The sequence below is a fragment of the Microtus ochrogaster genome, unplaced genomic scaffold (assembly GCF_000317375.1).
Source record: "Microtus ochrogaster isolate Prairie Vole_2 unplaced genomic scaffold, MicOch1.0 UNK1, whole genome shotgun sequence".
NCBI lineage: Eukaryota > Metazoa > Chordata > Mammalia > Rodentia > Cricetidae > Microtus > Microtus ochrogaster.
Window position 1 is genome coordinate 26,660,652 of NW_004949099.1, and position 23,217 is coordinate 26,683,868.

At 46.4% G+C, this 23,217-nt stretch overlaps 1 protein-coding gene across 3 annotated transcripts in view; it reads right to left on the bottom strand.

Annotated features, from left to right (window-relative positions):
* Window positions 1-23,217, bottom strand: part of Srgap3 (SLIT-ROBO Rho GTPase activating protein 3) — a 221,035-nt gene that overhangs the window by 56,449 nt on the left and 141,369 nt on the right. For all 3 annotated transcript variants that reach the window (XM_005364988.3, XM_005364989.3, XM_005364990.3), the window contains exons 4-5: window positions 16,035-16,097; window positions 2,711-2,896 (exon numbers count right to left, since the gene is read on the bottom strand). In XM_005364988.3, the coding sequence (XP_005365045.1) occupies window positions 2,711-2,896; window positions 16,035-16,097 (249 nt within the window). The remainder of the gene's footprint in view (window positions 1-2,710; window positions 2,897-16,034; window positions 16,098-23,217) is intronic.

Sequence of the window (23,217 nt, forward strand, 5' to 3'; positions counted from 1 at the left end):
CCTGTGCCAGTCAGACATCCAGCTATAGAACGTCTGAACACTCCTTACCCTAGCTGGGGGCCCATTATGACCTTGAGACCGCTTTCCTGGCTTGACTTCGCTTTTATAACGGAAAAGGACAATCATGGCATCTTAGCTGAACTCATCTATTTATAGGTGAGGAAATGAGAGCTGAAGAAGAAAAGTGACTTCATGGCTAATTAGCATATGGCTGCACCAGGAATGAGCCTTTAGCATCCCAGCCAGTATCTTTCCATCCCTGCATTTCCTCCTGAGAGAAACCTTGGACCAATGAGCAGCACCTGTCATCCCCCTCTTCCTCAGATGTGGAATACCAGCAATCTACTTCCTGTGGCCATGGGTGTGTCTATTCTGGACATTTTACATAAGTTCATTTGTATACTTTGTGGTCTTTAAGCCTGTCTTCTTTCACTTAGCATGATGTCTTTGGGGTTCATCCACATTGTGGCATGTATCGGGACTTCATTCCTTTTCATGGCTGAGCTATGTTCATCAGTAGCTGAGTCTTCGAGTTCTATCCATGTTTTGTTTACTATAAACAGTGTTACTGTAAATATTCACATACAAATTTTTATACAAATATGTTTTCATGCCTCTGGGGCAGATACCCAGGGGTGGCACAACTAAGTCACATGGTAGCCTGGTCCATGTATATCTAACATCTGAAGAGCTGTCGGATGGCTTTCCACAGTGACGGAACCACTCACAAACACAACCCGCCTCTGACAGCAGCGCGAGACTTCCTGATTTCCGTATCCTCATCCCTGCTTCTTCCTGCCAGCCTTTTATCCTGGTCCTTGGGGGAGCCATGGAGCACTATTGTACTGTGGTTTTCATTTGCATTTCCTTCATTGCTAATGATGCTGAGGAAATTGTTCTGTGTTTACAGACCACCTAGACAGGTTCTTAGGAATTGTCTATTCTGTGAGATGGCTCACAGTTAAGAGTGCTGGTTCTTTTTCTAGAGGACCCAGGTTCAATTCCCAGTGCCCTCATAGTGGCTCACAAGTGTCTGTAAGTCCAGTTCCAAGGGATCCCCTTCTAGTTTCTGAGGGCATCATGTATAAAAGTGGGGAATTTACATACATGCTGATAAAACACACATATAACAAAATAATAATAATAAATGTCTTTTCAAATTCCTTGAACATTTTGGTATTAAGTCTTTGACTGGATTTTGCATTTTCCTCACTTTCAAAAATTATACCAGTACACACACACACACACACACACACACACACACACACACACTTTCATATGCTTCCCAGTTTACCCAGGTTCTGTTACACTTTGTTCCTACCCAGTCTATAATTTCTAGAGCTAACGGATCCTGTAATCATAGAATTAGACCCATAGAAGAGCAGACAAACATCTGATGTAATGGCTTGCATGCAGAAGATCTCCGCAAATGTTTCCTGGTTGCGGGGAGCAGATGGATACGGAGTGTTCAGCAAGAAGATCATAGCCTTTGAAGAGAAAGAGTTAGCAGCCACAGATGGGGCCTGCCCTGCAAAACTCCCTGGCCTAGCAGACATCGTTAAGTGATCCCAGCACCTTTTCAGCTAAGCTTTGAGAAGGTTTCAGGATTCCCAACAGTGCCCTCCGGTCAGCCGCTATCAATATATCAGAGCCATCGTGAGCAATAAGATTGATTTATCAGATTTGAAAACTGAAGATCAGGGAGACTGTTAATACAGCATGGAAAACCTCAGCTGAGAGGCTCGGGAGAGGCTCGTGGGGAAAGTGCTGGTTCTGTATGCATAAAGACTTGCTTGGATCCTTAGCACCCATGTGAAAACTGAACGCAGGTCCATAAGCCCAGAGCTGGGGGAGGGGTAGAGATAGGAGACTCCTGGGGCTTGATGGCCAGCCAATCTAGCCAATCAGTGCACTACAGGTTCAGAGCTAGACCCTGCCACAAAGAGTAAGGCAGAGAGAGCAAGAGAGGAAGATACTTGATGTCAGCCTCTGGCCTCTGCATACCTGCACACAGGCGAGCACACTGGCATACAAATGTGCACACACTTGCACACAACACACAGAAGTAAACAAACAAACCAACCCCAGGCTATCAGCCTCGAAATCGTGAGCTCTCTCCATCACACCTACAAAAAGGTTTTGTGACACCCATACACAGTGATTCTGAAGCTATGGTCTTTGACATGGCCGTGACAATTTCACAGCAGGCCTGTGATAGCTCTAACTGTTAATTTAACACAATCTGGAATGATCTGGGAAGAGAATCTCAATGAAGAACTGTCTACACTGGGCTGGACTCTGGGCATGCCTGTAAGGCATTGTTTTAATTGAGTGACATGAAATAGGAAGACCCATCCTGAATGTGGGTGGCACTCTTTCATTGGCTAGGTCCTGAACTTTGTTAAGTGAATACAGCCAGCTTAGCATAAGCAAGCAATTGAGTGAGCGAGTGTGTTCATTTCTCTCCGCTCTTGACTGTGGCTGTGATATGACAAGCCATTTTCAAGATGCCCCTGCTGTTATGGACTGTAACCCGGAACTGTGAGCTAGAGTAAACTCTTTTCTCCCCTTAGATGGCTTTTTGTCAGACTATTTAATCATAGCAGCACAAACAGAACCAGGACAGGACCCTTCATGCAAAGAGGAAGGCAAGTCTGTAGCTGAGTGCATGGCTCTCCTCTTCGTGCCTTGGCCCATTTCTCCCGCTCACCTTCTCCTTCATCTTCTCAATCTTCTTCACAGAGCTGCGGCGCTGGGGCCGGTCCTCGTGCCGGAGCAGGTTCATGCTGAGGTCTCCTGATTTGTTGAACTGTTTCTCCTCCTGCTTCTCAGCCTCCTTCAGCTTGCTTTCCGCACTGATGCTCTCCGCGTGGTACATGTGGTAAGTTTTCATGACCTGGGAACACATGCGTACAAGAAACCAGTAGCCTGTTATGGCTCTGCACGGTACATCCTATGGTCCCTGGGCCCCACTTCAGACTCCACATAGCTTAACTGCCTTACTTCTGCTCAAACTTCCTGAGGGCTGGAGATGAAGATGCTCCTCAGGTACACTGACTTTATCACAAGTGACATCAACATCACTCTCTTCTTCATTATCATCATCCACATCATCAAGTCCCTGCTAAGTGTCAAGCATGAGTTAATAAAGAGGAAATGAAGAAGAGCCACCACAGCCCACAGGTGGCATGGCAAGCTGGGCCCTCATTGGCTGTCATCTCTAGTCCTGCTAGATGTAACCCTTCTATCCTTCCTCCTCATCTCTACCCCCAAGTCAGTGGGAAAGCCCTTAAAATGGACTTTGCAAACTGCCTTGTTACATAACCTAATAGATACTCTGTGGTCCCTGGAATACACTCAACCGTGGCTATACAAAGAATCCCAACAAAGCAAATTGCACTCTGCTACTCGTCTCCTATAACAAAACAGGATATGATTATAACAGGGGGAATTCTGAGCCCCAAATATCATCCTGAAACTTTTCTAAACTTGCCAAGTGTCCTATGAATGAGAAGTGAAGCTAGTGTTTCCTCTCCAATCTTGATGGAGACTTCTCTGCAGCCCACCCGCATGGCTCACTTGCAATTTACCCCAAAGCCACAAGAACCCACTTCTCGCTGATTTCATCCATTCTAGGATGCCGGTTCCGGTAAACTCTTGCAAACCCCCACAGCCCATAAAGAGTTCTTACTGGTACATGCTTGACATCTAGTGGCCGGAAGGAACGACTGCAGCCTTAGCAGGTGAGCAGAGGTCCTGTTGTTCCCAAGGGTCTTTAGGCCATAACTGATGCAGAGAGCATGTAGTCAAGAACTGGAAATACCTACTTTGGACTTCTCGGGGTTCCTACCTCCCCCTGGGATGCTCCCCCATCCCTCTACACTCAGAGGCACTCAGCTCTGCGATTTTGCTGGTATGTTGCTAACTGCTGTCTGGATCTAGACACACACACCATCCTGGGATTAGGGATGATTGTTACATCGACTTTTCTACTTCAGCTCATCTCAGCAGCAGCCTATCATCTGTACCAGGCAGTTCATACGGGTGGTGGGGGAAGCCTTTCTCTGTTTGCCTACATCAGTGATTCTCAACCTGTGGGTCGTGACCCCTTTGGGGGAAGGGTCAAACAACCCTTTCGAAGGATTCACCCAAGACCATCAGAAAACACAGATATTTTTTTTTTTTTTTTTTTTTTTTTTTTTTTTTTTTTTGGATTTTTCGAGACAGGGTTTCTCCGTAGCTTTTGGTGCCTGTCCTGGAACTAGCTCTTGTAGACCAGGCTGGCCTCGAACTCACAGAGATCCGCCTGCCTCTGCCTCCCGAGTGCTGGGATTAAAGGCGTGCGCCACCAGCGTCCGGCCAGATATTTACATTTTGATTCATAAAAGTAGCAAAATTACCGTTAAGATGTAGCAACGAAAATAATTTTATGGTTGGGTCACCGCCACATGAGGAACTGTATTGAAAGGTAGAGAACCACTGCTTAGATCATCTGCTCAGTCATTCACTTGTATATCTGTCTAGTGCTGCAGGGTGAAGTCCCAGCAGGGTGCCCCTATGTCCCACCATTTTCCTCTGCCTCAGTATCCCCGCCCCCGTCGCCTAATTTTCTTTCACTTCTCTTGGACCACACAGTGTTCCTGGATTGTCCTAAAGTTCCTATGCATGAAGAATAGAGTCCCAAGAACCTGGGGCCCAGCTGCCCATGATCCCATTGAATCCTGACCCCAAAGATAATAGGGAATTCATTTGTACAGGTGACATGTCAGACAACTGCTACTGTAGAACTTATTTGCAGACCCCTCTGAAACAAGTTTATTTACACCGGAACCCTCGATTGTTGCCTTTATTTAACTACAGTTGTCCTTTGCTATTCATGAAGGACTGGTTCTCAGAAATTCCCCCGCGGATACCAAAATCTGCAAATGTTCACCTCTTATATAAAACTGTGTAAAGCCTGAGTCTGTCCTTCTGTAGACTTTATGTCACTTGTAATAAATGTTATATAATAGATGCCATACTGTGCTGAGAATAATTATAAGGACAAAGTCTGTCCATTCTCAGTATAGACTTTTTTTTCTGAATACTCCCTGAAGTTTCCTGAATATTTCTGCAGATGCAGAACTGACAGATACCCAGAGCCAACTGGACTGAAACACTGGCTTCATTGGGGAAAGACTTCAGTTTAATAGCCTGCCTGATGTTGCCAATTCAGGATTGTTAAGTCATATTTAAGTTTATCTGGTACTTCAGAGTTTACAAACATGTTCCAGTTATCTGCTTTGATGGAAGGAGCATTTCAAACCATCCTCAGTCCACTCTAGGAGGCAGTGTGATATCAATTAAAAGGGCAACAGCAGTTAAGATTTACTGAGCACTTCCTGCAGACTGAGCCTTTTCTAAGCTCTGCACACACAACACTATCTGTTTCTCACAAAAACCCATGGAGTTAAGGCTCCAAGCCAAGATGACTGACTTCCTGTGGGAGTCTAATGGGCACAAGTTTGCGGCTCCCTCTTGGTACATCTTCCTCTATCATGCAAAGGGATGGCAGGAGCCTAAAGCTCACAGGGAATCAGAAGAACTTAGAGTCTCAACCATGCTGCTACACCCAAGGTGTCTATGGATGGGATGTGTGTTTCATGCCTTCTTGGTGATGTTCAGACAGGGGCAGGCATAGGTACTTTAGAAATAGAGGTGCAAAGTGACTGGTTTTTAGCAGCCGTACACTAGGATAGTGTGTGTGTGTGTGTGTGTGTGTGTGTGTGTGTGTGTGTGTGTGTGTGTGTTATCCAGAGGGCTCCATCCCACATGATACCTAGCACAGCGGTTCTAGAGAATAGTCTCAAAGGGACACGTAAGCTGAGACACTATCTTGGACTCGTGTGTTCTCAGAATGCAAGACCTAGGGGGTCCTCTAGGGATCATGGTATAGTAATCCCTTATTCAAAGAAACTGAGACTGGAGGCTGGGTCTTTTGATCCCTAGGCCTGACCTTTTTTGTTGTCTTTTGCTATATTCACATGCCTTTCCCAGTTTCCCAGATGCCCAGATCATGAAGGAAGGATGGTAGAGATCTGTTAGACCCTCATTTAAATGCGAACTATAACAGAGAACTTGGAAGTCAATAGCATCCATAAGGGGGCATGCCTTATAAGACATCAAGAGGATCAGTTGCTAGGAAACATTTTCTCACAGATGCAGTCGAGCTGTGCCTTGATCCTCGGGTAGGGCCAACCTAGGAACATGGACCTCTGCCTGCAACCCCTGGGCTAAGCCATTACAAAGACATCCAAGAAAGAAGGGAAGTTCTACAATGTGTTTGACCTCCCACTGAAGTGACTTATGATCTCTATAGAACTTGATCTCTATGTCCACTTGTTCATTTTTCCTGTCCAGAGACTATCTTTTCCCAACTAGAATGCAAAGTCCTAAGGTAGGCCCTTGCCTCAGGCACTAGACCATGGCAGACTGCCATCAGCTGTCACTGTATTTCTGTATGCATGCACGAATGTGTAGATGGATAAGGCTGAATGGACGGGTGGGTGGAAGGGAGGATGGAGGGATGCATGGGTGGGAGGTGGAAGGGAGAGGGATGAAAGAGAGGAGAAAGGAGGGAAGGAAGGTAAAATGGGTATTATACAGTTAGTTCTTCTCTTTTTGATCTGATGACACTATTTGCGGATAAGGAGAAGTTATATCCTTTGTCATTAAATCCCAATTAGATACTTCTTATGTAGCTGTTACTATATTAGACACTATACCAGGAAGTACTGCAGAGTATAAGACATATAGAGTCTAAGAGAATATGCATTATGGTGGGAACATGAACAATGATACTAGCTACTATCAGAGAATCACAGAACGTGGTAAGGGCTGTGACGCAGGGAGTGTGGGCACTACAGGAATCCTTCTTGGGAAGTGATAGCTAAACCAAGCCTTGAAGAAGGAGTTGCTGTTATCTGTATGAACAGGGCTCAGGGCATGGATGGGTGTTTTAGACAAAGAGACATTAGCCCAAGAGGAGCAAGAGCTGACCATGGCTGAGGAATAGCTAATGTATAAAAAAATGCCAGGTGACTGGTCGTCAGCGCCACTGCCTTCCCCTTCCCCTCCTTGCCTTGCTGTCCCCATGGTGCACATCTGTTGTTTTTCTCTGCCTGGGATCATCTAGTCCTCCTCCAAGAACAGTTTCCTGATTTTTATTAGAGGAAACCCCCAAAATTCCCCTCCATTATTCTCAGTTCCATGGAGTTCATGGGAAACTGACATGACCTCCAATCCTGGCAGTGGCCACGAGACCCAGGCCTGGACAATTGGCAAACATTACTTCAAACCGTTCATAATGATGGGGGCTAACAATATAAGCCAGACCAATTGGATGGTACCCTGCGGACCTTATTTGAAATACTGAGAAGTGCATGGCACTGTGGTATTAGGAGGAGGGTAGGAGCTCAAGAGGGGGAAACTTGGTAGAAGAAGCTCACACAGAGGAAAATGAAATGAAAAGGAGCTACAGGCTGGCTCCCAAATAAGGAAAGAAGGAAGAAAGGAAGGATGGATGAGTGGATAAATGGGTAGATAGATGGATGCACAATGAATGGGTAGATTACAGAGGATGGATGGATGGATGGATGGATGGATGGATGGATGGATGGATGGATGGATGGATGGGAGAGAAAAGATAAGGAAGGAGAGGAGGAAGGAAGGAAGGAAGGAAGGAAGGAAGGAAGGAAGGAAGGAAGCCAAGTTCTCCTGCCTTAGAGCTGGTGAGCATACTAGAGAGGAAGGAGAGCTATACTTCACTGTGATTAAATATTTACCAAGCAGCTGTGCACCAGGATTACACCTAATGTCCTCAAAATATAGTTTCGATGACAGAGAAGGTCTCTGTCCTCAAAGTACACACTGTATTGGTGAGTTGGTCATGAAATGACAGACAAGTCCCTGCCTGGGTTCAGATATGCCTGAGCCACCAAAAGATCGACAAGTTCACATAATTAGTGATGTGGTGTGACTGGGTTCCCAAAACTTGTTTAGAACATCAGTCCCCAGTGCGATCATGTCGAGAGGTGACTAATGTGGCCATTGCTTGAGTAAGTTGGCTATTGCAAGCTGGTTATGAATGTAATGTGTCATAAGACAGATTCAGACTCCTCTCACTGTCTGTGGTGGCCCTTTCATGGCCTCCCGTTTCCTGCCACAGATGGCATAGCATGAAAGCACTCACCGGGAGCTGGTGCCGTGTTCATGGACCTCCCAGATCCCAAAGCTTACACCGAATAGCATCTACTTTTTTAGTAGGTCACCTACCTAACCTCAGATACTCAGTTATCTGAGGTCTACGCTGGATTCCTGTCCCTTGCCAATAATTGAGACCCAAAGGCAGATTTTCTTCCCTTGGAGCTCCTGATCCCAACTGATCAAACTTAGGGCAATGACTCATGAACAATGCTGACTGGCAGAGCACAGGCTCCTCCCACATGCCAACAGCCACCTCCCTGCTGTTTCTTGTGGCCACTGTGCCTTCCCCTCATGCTCTGTCAAATGCCATCTCTTCTCTATTGACTTTCCGCTCAAAGATTTCATCAGGTCACCTCACTTCTCCCAATCCCTCACACTGGGTCAGATCCCCATGGAGGAGTTCTCTTCGGTGTCTAGCCACATCTCATCATCCACACAGATAAGCAGCACCAGGCACATCCGTGGCTGAACGAGCATCCCACAGGACAGATGAAGCAGTGAGAAGGGCACCCAGAGAGAGACCTCACCTGACAGTGATCTCGCTCTGAGTCTAGACGTGCTCGTCACATGATCCCTCATGGGTGGGGTGGCATAAAGGCAGAAATGTAAACAAAAAAAAGCCCTCCAAATGCCAGAACCTCAGTCCTTCGTTCCTTTGAATGGGGCAACCGAGAACCCAGGCTAGTTGACTGTGTAGGGTCAGGGCTACCCCACACACGATAGAAACATTATTCATGTAAACAAGATGGTTCTCAGAGTCTCTTTTGTGTTACGAGAAACCCCTTCAATGCTCTTGGGACCCTTGTGGTGCAGGTGGGAAAGCCACTGGGGAACTAAGCCTCACACTGATGTATCTTGAGTGCTTGTCTCTGGCCACAGCCACTCCACAAGTGAGTGAGACTAAACTTAGGGCAGTAGTAAACAGCTTCTGGTACACCAGGCTGCCTCTTACTGCCCAAGTGAGCAACATCATCTTCTAAAGCCTGTCTATGGAAGCCCAGTTGGCCCTCTGCACCGAGGTTTCCACTCCTTCATCGACCCACTGCAGGTCGAAAGTATTCAGAAACTGCTTGCACCCCTACTCAGCATGGACATTTGTTTCCCCTGTTGTTATCCCCTCAAGAATAGAGCATCACGCCTGTCCGTATAGAGTCTACTTCCACTGAACATCATACAGAAGCAAGCGTATCTGAAGGACGTGGGAGGGCTTGTGTAGGGTCTATGTAAATAGTATGTTGTTTTATATAAATAGTATGTTGTTTTATGTAAGGAACTCTGTTCTCAGATTTTGGCATCTGTGGGGGTCCTAAAAACAGTCTCCTGTAATTACTTAGGGATAAGTGTAGTTGGCATATATTTATATGACCAAATAATATATTTCCTTAAGACACTCAGGGATGGGGCTTAAGCCTAGGTACTCTACCACAGGCTCAGCCACTCCCCAGCTGGGTGACCCTGGGCTTGCTGTCTGACTCTTCTGTGCCTCAGACCCACCATCCACCATAATATTGTGGATGCCTCGTCCTTCCAAAGGTCATGTGAGAACAAAAAGGAATCAGTACAACAGGAGCATTGAGACCAGCACCTAGCCTGTGACCAGAGCCGGGTGCAGAGGGAGAAAAAATGACGACCATGGGAAGGGTGTGCGAGGAAAGCAGCTCCCACTCATGGGAACTGGGTGTGTGAGGCATGTCGGACAGGCGCACTGACTTGGAAAAAATAGCTCTGGAAGGAGACCCCAGTAACAAGACGCCAGTAACCTAGCAACTGAGGTGGTGTGGGGGCAGGGAGAGAGCCAGGCAATGCAACGGGAGACTTCCTGCTATACCCCTTTCTGTAGCAGTTTAATTATTGCTGTTTTTACTGTTTATGGAGAATGTATATTAATCTATTCCTAAACTTTAAAAAAAATGAAGCCTGTTTTTTCCCCATTTGTATGGGTGGTGTGTGTGCATGTATATATGCATACATATTTGCATATGTGAACATACTGGACCCTGAGGTTGATAGTAGCCAACACTCTCCCGCTAATTCAATGAGGCAGGGATTCTCAATCAAACCCAGAGCTCTCTGATAGCCATTGAGCTCTTCATCCATCTCCAGAAGGGAAGCTGGAAATAACCGTGTGTTCCCAGGAAGAGGAATCAGGGGCTCTCTGGCAGGGCTTATAAAGCCTGTGCTTTTGCCAGTGTACAAAGGCTGCTTTTCCACTCATTAATTAGGACAGGGAGAATTTACAGAAAGGAAGAAGGGGGCTGGATTTGGACAATTTAAAGAAAAGTATTCAATTAGTTCAAGGGCCCAAAGGCATGTAGAAACGCTGAAGGTTGTATTTAAAGGTCATTCTAGAAGATGCAGGGGGCTCTTTGGCCAGCTAACCTAGCCTCCTTGGTGAGCTCCAGGCTGGTGAGGGATCCTGTATCAAAAAAAGGTCAACGGTCCCCGAGGAAGGACACCTGATGTTATTTTCTGCCTTCTACATGTGTGCCCACACACGTGCATGCACATACATATGTACTGTCACACACACACACACACACACACACACACACACACAGAGATATACATGTAAAATACAAAGGAGGATACATATAGAGCCTGGGTAGAGCTGGGACTAGAACTCAGGTTCGTCTAGGCCCTCTACACTACCCCATCAGGAAAGAGACAACATTACAAATATTTTCCTGGAGGCTCGGAGTGGATTTCATGCCCTGAGTCTGACACACAACCAAATCCAGTTTGAATCTGGCCAAGGTATGGCCTAGCCATTATTCTAGTTAGTATCTTCAGTCACCCGCTGCTGCTCGGTGTGGACACCTGAAGTCCTCTCCATTTTGCTCTCAACAAAGAAACAACGTTCCTCAGGCAGCCAGAGCAGAGCGACTGGGCACAAGGGAGGGGCTGAAGAGGCCTGCCCAGGGCACCAATCAGTTCCCAAACAACAGCTGGATCTCGTGACCTAGAAATACAGTGAAACCCTAAACATAATTTTAGCTGACGTTCGTTGTTTTGGTTTGTTTTTGTTTCCTTGGAAGGACAGCGCCATGCTCTACAATCTCACCCTGTGTTCTTCCCTTTCGAGTCAATATGTGATCAAAGACTATAATGTGGGGGGCTGACGGGAGCTCGGAGAAGAGAAGGGCTTGGCAGACCGAGGGTAGAATTGATCGCCATCATCACTGCCCTCGGCAGGGCCCCTAAGCAGACAACTTCCACTGAGCATTGAGAAGGAAAAGAACGGGGCTGACTGCATAGTTTTTCTCTACCGCATTCATTCCTTAGTTACTACGCCTGTGAGACTACGGCTGGGGAACAAAGGGAGCTGGGAAGATGTGTGTTACCCGGATATTAAGAAGAAACTTCTAGCAGTGAAGTCCAGGAAGTCCGTAATGCTCCCAGGAGCTGGGTAGCTGTGACTGACAGCTAGACATTGCTCAGGCATGGCTTTAGTACCCGGGGCTACAGAAAAACAGGGAGTCTACTTTTCTATCTCATGACCTGGGGCCTGAATGTAACTTGCTTTGAGTATTAGCAAAAGCGGTTACTAGCAGAAATTTGTCCACTCTCTTTGGGTTCCTTTATCTTAATCATCTGGAAGACCGCCACCACATGACTAGCTACAATTGAACCCAGCACAAATCATCAACCCAGAGACTCACAAGCAAGCAACATGGTAGGTTTGAAGCAGTTGAGTTTGGAAGCAATTTTTAAGAGAAGCAGTTGAGCAAGCAGCACATTCGGCTTCATGTTCTGTCACCAGCACACATGCACTTTATCCTTGTCTGTACGCTCAAATCTAACACTCCTTGAGGCAAAAACCCTTCACCTTCTGTCCATACACCACTTCCTCATCCCTTTGTTCCAGTCAGAGCCACAGGAGCATCAAGGATGGGAAAGGGGCTGATAGTGACCAACTCTAAAATGTTCCCAGTTCCCGGACAGCAAAGATTCTCTGGTACCACAGCGGGAAACCCTGAATTTAGGAATTAAACTGTACTTCTAAGTAACTGTGGTCATCCCTCAGTACCTATGGTGATGGTTTCAGGACACCCCTTCACACAGATCCAGATATTAAATTCCATGATTGTTCAGATCCCTTATATGAACAGTACAGTGATTGTAAAGAACCTACACACCCCTCTCCCTACTTTCAGATCATCTTGAGAGCCCTCACAGGACCTAACAACGTTTCGTTGTATAAATGGGCATTGCACTGTGTTGTGATGCTTAGGAAATAACAAGATATCCTCGTGTGTTTAGTAACATACAGTATTTAAAAAACCATTTTGACCCAAGGTTGGTTGAACCTATGTATGTTAGTTGGCTTTTTGTCACCATGGCAACACTTGAGAGAAATTAAAGGAGGAAAGATTAATTTTGGTCCATGGTTTCAGAGTTTCCAGTCCATGCTCAGCTGACTGTAAGCTCTACTGTAAGCTCATGGTGACACAGAGCATTGTGAGTCAAGACTGTGGGTCAAACTGGAGTGGCTCACCTCATAGCAACCAGGAAGCAGAGAGACATGAAGGGTTCAGGGACAAGACACCTTTTAAGGATGTGTCCTCAGTGACCTACTTCCTTCAATCAGGCCCCAGCTTTCCTACCTCCCAATATTGTCATCAAATAAAGCTGCATTGGTGCATCAAGCCTGTAGCAAATGAGCTTTTGGAGGTATTTCAGAGTCACTGATTGGGGACCTATGGACACAGAGGGCCGCAGTTGGCAATATGGAATATTTAATGTTGGTACCTGAGGCCCCCTCTCCTTCGCACACACTAAAAGAAGAGACAGCTGGGAGGCACTGGGCCCTTCCCCTCTCCCAGCTCCTGGAGTATCACTAGCAGGCCACCATGAGCACAGCACGGCAGTAAGAGGCTTGTTACGGTGTGAGAAACTTCCTATGTGCATGTCTGCTGCCAATAGTGTTTCTGTCCAGCTGCCCTAACCTGTGGACAGAATGGACAGCTAGATACACAGAACTTGTTGAGTTCAGGGCACTATGAGGGGCACGAGATGGCATTATCCTTTCAATCCTTGACATCACTTGGTACTATGGAACCCATAAACCAGAGGAAAAGGATAAGCCCCCATTTTCCGAGACAAAACTGAGAGGTGAAGTAACATTGTCAATGCCACACGGTCTTTGGGTATCTAGTGTAGTATCACTCATCAGCTAAGACCTGACTCCAGAGAAATCACTCTATGACAGGAGCAGTGCAAACAATGAAGACATGAGGTTTTTATAAGACTGAAATAGGACCCAGAGGATAAAAGCACACAGGCTACAGCAGGCGAGGGAAACTCTGGTGATGAAGAAAGGTATTGGGGATGAGGATAAACAGCTCTCCTGGTTAGTTTTTATTGTCAGCTGACCATAACCTAGAGTCACCTGGGAAGAGGGAACCTTGGTTGAAGAACAGAAGACTGGCATCTGGGTTTGTCTGTGAGAGTGTCTTGCTTGGTGGTTGATGTGGGAGGGCCCAGCCCCCAGCCCACTGTAGGCAGCGCTATTCCCTAGGCACGTGGGCCTGGGCTGTATGAGAAAGCAAGCGATCTGGAGAACAAGGCAGTAGTAGACAGAGGTTCTCCACAGTTTCCATTTCAAGCTCCTACCATGAGTTTCCACCCTGACCCCCCATTAGTTCACAGATTGTGACCTGGAAGTAGAAGCCAAGTAAACCCATTTCTCCCTGAGTTGTTTTTGGTCAAGTTGTTTTATCACAAGTGACAGAAAGTGAACAAGAACAGCTAGCCAGAATGAGGTTTCCAGCTGGCGGATGGAGGGAAGGTTAGAGACCCAGGCAGGAGCACTGAGGTTCTGTGCCTAGAGCAATGCTGCAGGGCTGCTATGGAGTAAGTGCTCCATTCACAGAGGGACTGAAGGAGCAGAGGAAGGACCTAGCCTGGGTAATGACCAGCGTGGGGCTATCCTCTCCAGAATTCTGAGCTACACTATCTATTCATTCACCAACCCTACACATGCACCGACCCCACTCCCATGAGTACAGACAACAGCCTACCACACCCGTTGAAGGTAACAGAATTATGACAGTCATGATGAATGGCTCATAGCCTCTCTAGCACATTACCCTTTGCGCTAACAGTGCTTTTCATGTGTGCACCCTCAGGGCACTTGGTCCTCTATAGCTGTGCTCGCCACATCTGTGGAGTCAACCAACTGCAGGTTGAAAATATTTAGGAAAGAAAATTTTATCTACACCAAGCATGAACAAACTTTTTCTCATCACTAAACAACACCGCGTAACGATTGTCTGCATGGCGCTGATGCTGTATTTACAGTAGTAGGCAGTTTAGGAATGGCTTAAAGTACCTGGGAGGATGTGCGACATGACACCACTTTATACAGAGACCTGAGCATCTGCAGAGCTCCTGTGTCTATGAGGCTACAAAGACTGTGGGAGTATTTCACTGTTCTGTCCAGCTGGAAACAAGATTTGATCCAGATTCTGACTTCAGAGTGTCTGCCTTCTCTTTACCTCTTTTCTCTGTGGTATTAGGGTGAACCTAGGGCCCTGAACATGCTGGGTAAAAGCTCTATTACTGAGATACACACCCAGGCCTATATTTACTTTTTTATTATTATATTTTATGTATTATAGGGCATATATATTATTATATATTATATATTACAGGATAAGGTCTTTCTCACTAAGTTGTCTAGGCTTTGCCCATGCTCTTTAGCCTGGGAAGGCCTCTAACTTATAATCCTCCTGCTTCAGCTTCCTAAGTAGATGGGAATCACAGGTCTGTCTGTCTATCTATTCATCCACCCACCTATCTATCTATCTATCTATCTATCTATCTATCTATCTATCTATCTATCTATCTAGAAACAAAGTTGGAACACACTCTCCCTATTTGACATCAGTTTAAAAAAAAATGTCTTATCCTAGGTCCTAGAGCTGCTGAGGTCAACATGGGGCCTTCCACCTGAAGTACAGGCCCTCAGCCCAGGTTCTTAGCCCCTCATGAGCCCACTGCTACCACCATGGGTATACATACAGAAAGATAGTAATAACGAAGAGAAAGAGCTTCACAAAGTCTGCAGTTATTCACATATTAAATCACGACTTTCATAAGGAACCCCTGAATGTATAAACATAACAGTTCTACCTGGCACTTTCCCTCTTGGGCCTACCCTACACTGTACCAAAGGCTGTCTATGGGGCTCTCCACACTCCTCACTAAGGAAGCCAAAGTCTGTTCTTGCCCTCCACTCCCTATCTCCCTGAGGTCTAACACCCATCATAAGTGTGGTTAGGCCTTGGCTTCAAAGCAGGCAGAAAAGTCAGCTCTGGGCTAAAGTGTGATGTTCTCCACTGGTAACAATCAGGAATGCTCACTATTTTACTTCAAGCTATCCTCAGAGCCGGGTTCCATTCTATGGAGCTATGTTCCATTCAGGCAGCTAAGAGCCTGCCTGAGATCACAGTCATTAAGCCTGGAGCCTATGGCCCCTGACACCCAAGTCCATATCCCTGCCCTCTGGAGACTTCATGCTGTGTTCTTCATCCTCCACCTCCAGACTTTTGCGCTCATGAGTAACACATCCTATATCTGGAAGATCGTGTTACTCTCTCACACACTTTAACTTGCTAAACATGTTCAGGACCCATTCCAAACACAAGTAATCAGGAGTTTGGATCATGAGTCACAACATACCTTCATGGTGACCTGCTATCACTCCAAATTCTGCCTCCCTCCCTCCGGCTATGGGTGATGAAGACCAGAGACCCAAACAGATAGCAATGGTCCTGGACAGAACTTACTGTGTAGAGCTCATTAGTCACCTTCAGCAGCTCCTCATGCATCTGCAGGCCAATCTCTTTGCTCTGGAATATGAAAGAACAAATGTCAGCACACGGAAATGGTCTGGTTGTCCCTTTAAGGTCAAATTGCCCAAAAGTAAGACACATACTCCCAGCCCTTTGATTCTGAAGTAGGGGATAACACCTTCCAAGGCTGTCAAGATAAAACTTTAGAGTTACCTGGTAGACTTTTTTATCATCCCTTCTCCTCAGTTCAATCTATCACTATGTCCTACTTTCCAACTGCCCAACCCTTTATACTTTGCAGCAAGAATTGGGGGTTCCCTCCCATCACCCATCTCTGTTCTTTCTGCTCCCTCATAGAACCACACACTTGGCCTGCGCGTGTCCCTCCAGCCCAGTTCTCCCAGGGAACGTCATCCTAATTCCACATGGTGGGTTGCTCTTTGTGCTGATACGGTTCTGGGCTGACTTAACTAGACAGGGAAGCAGGATCTGCAGCTGCAGGAGAATGTTTGAACCCTTCTACTAAGTGCAAGCAGAACTCCGTGTAGCCCCAGTTGATTCCAGCAGGCATGTAAAGACAGAAAGAGGATACTGCCTTAGACAGACAGAGTGAAAGGAACCTGGTTCCCATCATTGCTCTCTGAGCACTGACTGGTCCCAAAACTCAGCGTCAGACTCTAGTCTCCATCTACTTCTTTGGTTTAAGACATGTTGAGTTACATTCTCCTCCTGCTGTAGCTAGAGCATCCTAATGCACACAAACTCATCTTCCATCACCAGTTCCTAGAATACGACATCTTCACTCTAGACCCAGGGCTCCAACACTGCCTTTTCTGCCTAAGCCAGGGTCATATCATGGAGGCTGAGAAGGCTCTGACTTCATTCAGAAGCCAGAAACTGGGAACCACTAAAGGCTTTGGAGTCATAGAATAGGATGCTCAGGGTCATACCTCAGGAAGAAGAACATGTGCATAGAGCATGGACTGTGGGGTGGGGGATGGGGTGGGACTGGAGACGTGCTCTTGCATTTCCTCAAGAGAACTGTAGGCCACCACATGGGACTTACTAGGTCTCAGTTGGTCAATTCCTGGGCACCTCCCCGGAGCAGCCACAAAGTTGATGCTTGGCAGGCAGCCTTCAGAGCATCTTTATTTTTGTTAATTTTTTTTTAAAGCTGGAGTTGGTTAGGGAAGGAAAATATTCCCAATTACAGTTCCAAATACTACTGAGTAGTGAGCCCAAACCAAACATTCCACCACGGACAAGAGGCCAAAACCAAGATGATCTTCAATAGGCCACCACACCCAAACCTTGGGGACTCCAGTGACAACAAATTGGGCCTCACTCCCACACTTTTTTGCATTGTGTTCATGCCTGCAAAGGACATTGGGTAGAAGGCACTTCTTTCACATGCAAGGCTGGGCCAGAGAAGGCTCAACCATCCCAGTCTCGCCTTTCTGACACACCGACAGTAGACTGAGGCTAGCCAGTCACGAGGGCCAGCCACCATGAAGCAGGTGTCCCCAGCCTCTTTCTCCTCAAAAGTTAATCCCAGCTAAATTTCCTTAGGACAACCAACTCTTTGTCTGGGACACATTCCTATGGATGGATAACAGGACGATGGGGAGTCTGCCTGCCTCTTCGTAGGAAAACTCCCTACCTTTAGCCTGAAGTTGTGACCACAACAAACGTTTCTAAACATTACCAAATGCCCTGGGCCGCTACAACCATTCCTCAGCGAAATACCTCCTGAGGCAAGGCCTCCAAGCAGCAGCTTCTCTGGCCTGCATGCATATTTTGTTTGGCCCTTTGGAGCTTCTAGAAAGTCTGAACACTTTCCCAGCATTTAACAATCAAGATATTTCCCTCATAAGCCCCAATTTTCAGCTCCTCTAGGAAGACTAGATGGCCCAGTATTCCAAGTCCTGTGTCAACTATGGCTGGCTCATCCTTTCCAGCTGGCCTGCTCACCAGGCCATGACCTCGTCGGCTTGGCCCACAAAGGTGTTTCAATTTATGATTCAGAAACCAGGAGCCATTTCAGAAAGGAGTGGCCATTTGTACCTCCAGGTGCTCATAAGGATGACAACTGTGGGGTCAGGACACCTGGGATGTGAAGGAACCTTTCAGCCATCCCACTCCTGGGAGCATCCAACTCACAGCCCACGGGCTGCATACACCTCAGGGTAGCTAGGGTCCAACCCAGCACAAAGCTGGAAACTTACTTAACATATTATCAGATTTCTTTTGGGAATTTGTTTTTTTTTTTCCTGTAACTCAACTGCGTAGTTCCCAATCCTGATTTTTGTCTGCGACCACACTGTATGGCAGCGGCAAAAGGTTGGCCACTCTAAGTAGGAAAGTCTGAAGAGTGTGGCTGCTGAAACCCAGCCCCATGGTTCTGCAGTGGCCCCCAGCACCACAACCCATGTGGAGTCACAGTACCCCAAGCCCTTGCTTGAGCCTGTGCTATCTCTTCTAGTTTTGCCCTAGCTCTGGGCATTCACACCAGAATGGAATATCTAGTAGAGACCAGCCTCCATCAAGCACAGCAGACAAAGCTGAGCAGGAAAGCCCTGTTACAAGCAGTATTTAGCAACAGCATTCATGAACATCTTCCATTTGCTCGATACTATTCAGAGTCCCTCCCAAGTGCTATCTGATGTAAACCTGTGATGATTATTCTCTTTGACATGTCGGGAGAGCTAGAGGTTCAGAAGGGCTGGGTACCTTGCCCAAGATGGCACAACTGGAAAATGGCAGAACTCAGAATCAGCTTTTGGTTGGTCTGGCTCAAAAGTCTGGTCTATTTCTTCAGGACTCTGGACAACATGAGGGCACACAGGTGAATGGGAAGACCAATCCCACAGAACACTACATCTCTCTGCTCAGGTATTGCTCGAAGGCCATGCCCCCGCCCTCAAGGCAAGTCTGGTCCCTTTTGCTCCAGTTGTTCTGCTAGGGACACATCAGCATCAATAAGCATCACTTGCTTTTCCATTTCTCCTCCTAAGAGAACAAGGGATGTGGGTGAGACTGGCCTGTGATTGGCTGATCCACCGGACGTGGGCTGGCTGTGACAGGGCGACCTGGAAACTTGGCTCACAGATTGGATCACAGAAAGAATTGTGGCCCAGGCTAAAGCCAGAACCTTTTTCCATAGGGGCATTTTCTGTGAAATGTTGATCACAAAGACGTGCGTACACGAGAAACTCTATTAAATGCCCTCAGATACTCTCAGGGATGCAATTGAAAGTCGGAGAAAATTTTTACCCTTCTTCATCAAAACAGGCAAATATTACTTTACATCATCGAAAGATGAGACGGCGAAGTTGCTCTTGTAACAACACAGTTCCCAAGTGAAATAAATTGCACTGCTATGAAAATCTTGCTATGTCTGACTCAATTCGGTTTTTAATGCAGGGCTAATTATGTTTTTGAGGGAAGCCCTTACAACTTTATTATAGAACTGAGATATAGCTCAGAGATGGAATGAATGCTTAGTATGCAGAGGGACTGGGTTCAGTCTCCAGCACCACACCCCAAAATAAGCTACCTTAATAAACACCCTAGGACTTTATGAGATACATTGAAAGGTTCTTAAGGAGTCTGTCCATATCCCCTTCTAACTAAGTCAAAGATGGGCAATTTCTAACACTAATATCATCTTCTATGTTTCCTACCTTTGGAGTGTTCATCCCTGCCCAAACCCATGCTGAAACCTAACCCTCAAAGGCATATGATAATAATGTTGAAAGTAGTTAAGATTAATCCAAGTTAGGAGAATGGGGCCCCCATAACGGGATTAGTGGCTTTCCCAGGAAGAGAGATCCCGTGTGATCTTTGCACAGCCTTAGGGTTCTGCAAAGTCCCCACTAGCAGGAAGGCTTCATTAGTTATGGCCCTCCAAGCCTGGCCTTCCAGCCTTCAGAGCTGTGAGCAGAGCAAACCTTAACCCTTTTTAGATTACCCTGTCTGTATCTTTCAGTTATACCAACACAAAGCAGACTAGGACCACATCTAAAAGTCGCATTGTCTAATTATGTGGGGTAGGGCTCACCTAGGCTAAAGACAACAAGCACGTATTCTCTCTTGGATCTTCGTGTTTAGTGTGGTTAACCTGCTGGTGGAAACCAGGAAACCAGAAGCAGACCACTAGATAGAACTGCAAGCTTCAAGAGAGAGGGAATAGAAAAACAGACAAAATGAAAGTGAAAAGCAGGAACACTGGGAGATTCGAGGAAAGGGCCAAATGTGGAGGGGGATGGGAGGATGAGGGAATGAGGTTGGTGCAGATAAGAGAATGCAAGTGTCATGTAAGGAGAGAGGAGGAACACCCTGAGCGGAGCAAGGGGGATTGAGGATAAAAGAGTATAGGGGATGGATTACCCCAAACTAAGGATCCATGACAGGTCCTAATACTCATTTGGTAAAGGAGTTTGAACACAAGTACCCTACATAGGGGGACAACACTGCTTCTAGAATATATGGGTTATTAAATGAAAATTTCAGGGCCAAACACGGGCTACCTCTCTACAAGTTTTCATCGGGAAGGCCTCAAAGTCCTCAAAACTACACAGGCTATTGCCATTGCTCTTGGCTGTCCGCCATAACTACATGGTAAGACCATACTGCTGAAGACATCATTCACTGTAGAAGACAGACCGAGAGAAATCAACCTCAGACTGATCAGGAAACTCTCCCTGCTGGCTACTTTACATAATAACAGAACGTGCTGTGTAGGTTACGTGTGCGTGCATGTGCGTGTGTGTAACAATATCAGTGTTCTTACTCAGCACAGGACCCTGCATACTACAATACTGACCTGCTGGGAACACATGCTCACTGGTGCAGTATGGGTATGATGGTTATAGGGGTAAAGCAATGGTCTTCTGATTGCATGTGAGCCCAGCACCATAGGAGCGACTTTGTGCTTGGTACCATGCACCTGATTAAAAGCCCATGAGAGGAGATCACAGACCCTACGGAATAACTTACTGTTGCTATTTTGCTAAATGATCATGCTGTCAAGCTGCATTCTGAATAATTGTGTTTATATGCATAGATCTGTTCTGCTCTCTGCTTTGGCCATAGAGCTTCTTTTGCTGTGGGTTAATGCAGAGACTCATAACTGGTCAAAGCACCAAGCATGAGTAACTGCAAGTGCTCACCTATAGATGGGACATCTATAACAACCTCCTACCATCCAAGGCTAGGGAAACTTCACAGAAGGGCTGGCAGAAAGGATGGAGAAGAAAGTTGTGACATGCAGACTTCTGGATATGACATGCTTTCTGTACACGTCAACTCACAGAAGCTGCTGTTACCTGTATAAGAATAAGATCATCCACAATATCAAGCCAGCCAAGATTCTACTCTGGATGACAGAAGGGTCCCTCTGGACCCATCCTTATATAAGGAGCTCTCTTGGCAGTTGATAGCCAAGGAGTGAGAGCCACACGCCTTTGAGGACATGGCCATCAGTAGGTTGTCCATGCTCCAGTTCATGGCCACATGCTCATGGGCATATGGGCAGCTCTAATTGGACTCAGCAGGTTATTAAAACCAATTTATAAAAGAAGACATGAAGTTGGGAGGGAGATGGTGGCAGGATAGTAGGATGATTGGAGAAAGATAGTGTTGGGTGGATAGAAGCAATATGCACTGTGTAAGTGTAGAATTTTTTCTAAGAATAAAAAATACTTTAAAAAGTAAATAAAAATTAATACTGTCTTAAAATGTTGGACTGGGATTGGGGAGAGGGCTTAGAAGGTAAAGGCACTTGTGTCCATGCCTGACAACCTAGTTGTCACCTGTAGCCTACATGTGGGATAAGTGGTCCTCTATCTTCACACGAGCTCACACACACAAACAAACACACACACACACACACATGCGCGCGCACACACACACACACACGCACGCACACACACAAACACATGCACACACACACACGCACACACACACATAAACACATGCACACACACGCACACACACACATACACACACAAACACACACACGTGCACGCACGCACACAAACACATGCACACACACATACACCAGTCAATCAATCAAACAATGGAAACTTCTTAAATGCTGATGGAAACAACAAGACTCCTCATTTCTCCGAGGAGACCATAAATAGTTCTTTAGACCACTCTCGGTCAGGAATAACTTTGGTCGACTCTGAGTTATCTCTGTCCCATCAATGCCTGCTACAGCTAGGCCAGTCTCTCTTTCCTTGCCTTTGTTCCTCTCTTTCATTCCGAAGCCCTGACACACCCTTCTGCTGTCTTCCATCCTCTGGCTTGTTTGTCCATCAAATCACACACTTAAAAATCATGGGTATCTGGACCATGTGAGCACTGGCCAGAACCCAGAACCACTGTGTTCTTTCTTATGTCCAAAGCAAAGGCTTAAAGGCATGTCCCAGAGGATGTGGGCCTATCCTGCTTGTCCTGGAAGGTCAATACACAGCTTTCTAGATGGGGCTTAAGTCACTAATACGGCTCTGTATGCTGTTTGCCTCACCCCCTCAGAACACCTTCCTCAGCCTGTTTCCCACCTGACCTTAAATGGTATGGGAAGTCCTTCAGTATATATGTTGTTTTAATTGGTTAGTGAATAAAGAAACTGCTTTGGCTTATAGCAAGGCAGAACAGACCTGGGGAGGGGAGACACGAGAGGGGAAGGATGGTAGAGGAGGGGGAATGGGGATGGGGACAGGACGACACTAAACTGAATTCTGGGAGAAAGAAGGTGGAGTCAGGGAGATGCCATGTAGCTCCCACTGGAGACAGACACTGGAGACAGAACTTTACCCGGTAAGCCACAGCCACATGGTGATACACAGATTAATGGAGATGGGCTAGTTTAGGATGTAAGACCTAGCCAATAAGAAGCTAGAGCTAATAGGCCAAGCAGTGATTTAATTAATACAGTTTCTGTATGGTTATTTCAGGAGTCTGGGCAGCTGGGAGCACACTAGCATCTCCTACCTTCCACTAGTTGACTTTTCCCTGTTCTTGGCCACCCATAGGGTTCCTTTTGTCTCAGAACCAACTAGTGTTTCCTCCTGTGGCTGCAGCTCCAGATGGGATCATTCCTGTTTAAGTAGCAAACGTTGCCTCAAGTCTACCCTACTTCCTCCTCCTGTCTTCCTCCTGCCCTCCAACT